Source organism: Scylla paramamosain, unplaced genomic scaffold (assembly GCF_035594125.1).
Source record: "Scylla paramamosain isolate STU-SP2022 unplaced genomic scaffold, ASM3559412v1 Contig43, whole genome shotgun sequence".
Classification (NCBI taxonomy): Eukaryota; Metazoa; Arthropoda; class Malacostraca; order Decapoda; family Portunidae; genus Scylla; species Scylla paramamosain.
In genome coordinates this window covers 715,001-717,003 of record NW_026973708.1, presented here as the reverse complement: position 1 = coordinate 717,003, position 2,003 = coordinate 715,001, and the positions used below count along the sequence as shown (strand labels likewise).

Here is a 2,003-nt window from a genome sequence, read left to right as displayed (position 1 = left end):
ATTATTGTTATTATTATTATTGTTATTATTATTATTATTACTATTATTATTATTATTATTATTATTATTATTATTATTATTATTATTATTATTATTGTTATTATTTTCATTATTATTATTATTATTATTATTATTATTATTATTATTATTATTATTATTATTATTATTATTGTTGTTGTTGTTGTTTTTGTTGTTGTTGTTGTTATTCGCAGAGAGAAACATTCTGTGCCTTTGAAGTCAGTTGCATCTTTCAGCTACACCAGAATTATGTTATTCTTTATTTTTTTCAAGTCAATAGCATCTTTCTTACAGCTAGAAAAAAAAATAAATAAATCCTTACAAAGTCAACATAGCTACAAAATAATTTATCCATATAAAGAGAAGCATTATTTGTTACATTTTAAGCCAACACATCTCTCTCTCTCTTACAGCTACAACAGACTTTACTCTTGCTATGAAGGACTTCCATACAAAGTTCACCAGGAGAAGGACCCTTCGGGCCATCAGCGAAAGGCAGCGAGTGACCCTGGACGTCATACAGAGGTGGGAGGTGCAGCACATTGAAATACAAGACACAACTCCTGTCACTGGTGTGCTCTACCTGGATGGGATGACATCGCCTGTCATTGATATTGCTGACCCTGCACAGGTGTGTGAGAGAGAGAGAGAGAGAGAGAGAGAGAGAGAGAGAGAGAGAGAGAGAGAGAGAGAGAGAGAGAGAGAGAGAGAGAGAGAGAGAGAGAGAGAGAGAGAGAGAGAGAGACCACACAATTCAAACTGCATTTTCTCTGGTTAATTTTTTTATGGTGTACAGAATTAGATGATGAAAGAGATGAAGAGTTGGGTGTTATAACTTTAATTACTATTACTTCTACTACTACTACTACTACTACTACTACTACTACTATTACTACTACTACTACTACTACTACTACTACCACCACCACCACCACTACCAACATCACTACTACCACAACCACTATTACTACTACTACTACTAGTACTACTACTACTACTACTACTACTTCTACTACTACTTAATGATATGTATATAAGTGTGTGGTGCTTTGTCTGGACCAGCTCCTGTGGGACTGGCAGCCTGGCATATAGATAGACGGATTATTATTGCAGCACTACTCCTACCATCACCACCTGCTATTACTAAAAGTCTTAGGATATCAGACACTCAAGTAAACCTAGCCTTCAACTTTATTCCCTTTCACTGACAACACTGCAAAGAAAACCACTCTTGGAAACACCAGCTCCACGTCCATCACAGGGAAAAGTACACCACCACCACCTCTTCCTACACAGGTTCGAGAGCAGCTGCTGGACATGACGGAGCAGAAATGCCACGTGTACCTCGGTGGGATCCAGACCATGCACTACAGAACATTCGAAGACAAGATAGGACTTCCAGGAATGCTGGGCACTGTAGTAGGGGATGTGAAACCCTTCTGTGGGAGCCGGAAGATAGGACTTCCAGGAATGCTGGGCACTGTAGTAGGGGATATGAAACCCTTCTGTGGGAGGCAGGAGGGATGTGTGACAGTGTTTGGGAGGCAGGAGGGATGTGTGACAGCATCTGGAATGTGCAGGCTGGGTGTTGAAAGCTATGGGTTAGAGGGTTTGACCTCCACTGAAGTGTAAGGGTGTTGGAACTTGTTAGGGAAAGGATGAGAAGAGAATAAGAGAATAAGAGCAGGCAAGGATGGAGTGATGGAGTCTGTGACGGAAGGGATAAGAGGTGAATGAGAGAATTTGAACAAGTAAGGATGGAAACAAATGAAGGATGGAGTGATGGAGTGTGTGAGGGAGAGGATAGGAAGGGAATAAGAAGACTTAAACATGCAAGGATGGAAATAAATGAAGGATGGAGTATGTGAAGGAGACAAGATGAGAGAAAGAAAATTAGAACATTCAAGGTGGAAACAGATAGAGGATGGAGTGATGGAGTGTGTGAGGAAGAGGAAGAGGACAAGGGAAGAATCAGAGGGTTGGAG

General features: G+C 39.9%; 1 protein-coding gene across 1 annotated transcript in view; it reads left to right on the top strand.

Moving 5' to 3' along the window:
• Window positions 1-432: 432 nt before the first annotated feature.
• LOC135098065 (uncharacterized) overlaps window positions 433-2,003 on the top strand; it is a 1,702-nt gene continuing 131 nt past the window's right edge. Inside the window, exons 1-2 of the mRNA XM_064000277.1 lie at window positions 433-649; window positions 1,315-2,003. The exon at window positions 1,315-2,003 is cut by the window's right edge and continues 131 nt beyond it. Coding sequence (XP_063856347.1) covers window positions 455-649; window positions 1,315-1,650 — 531 coding nt within the window. The 5' untranslated portion in view covers window positions 433-454 and the 3' untranslated portion in view covers window positions 1,651-2,003. The remainder of the gene's footprint in view (window positions 650-1,314) is intronic.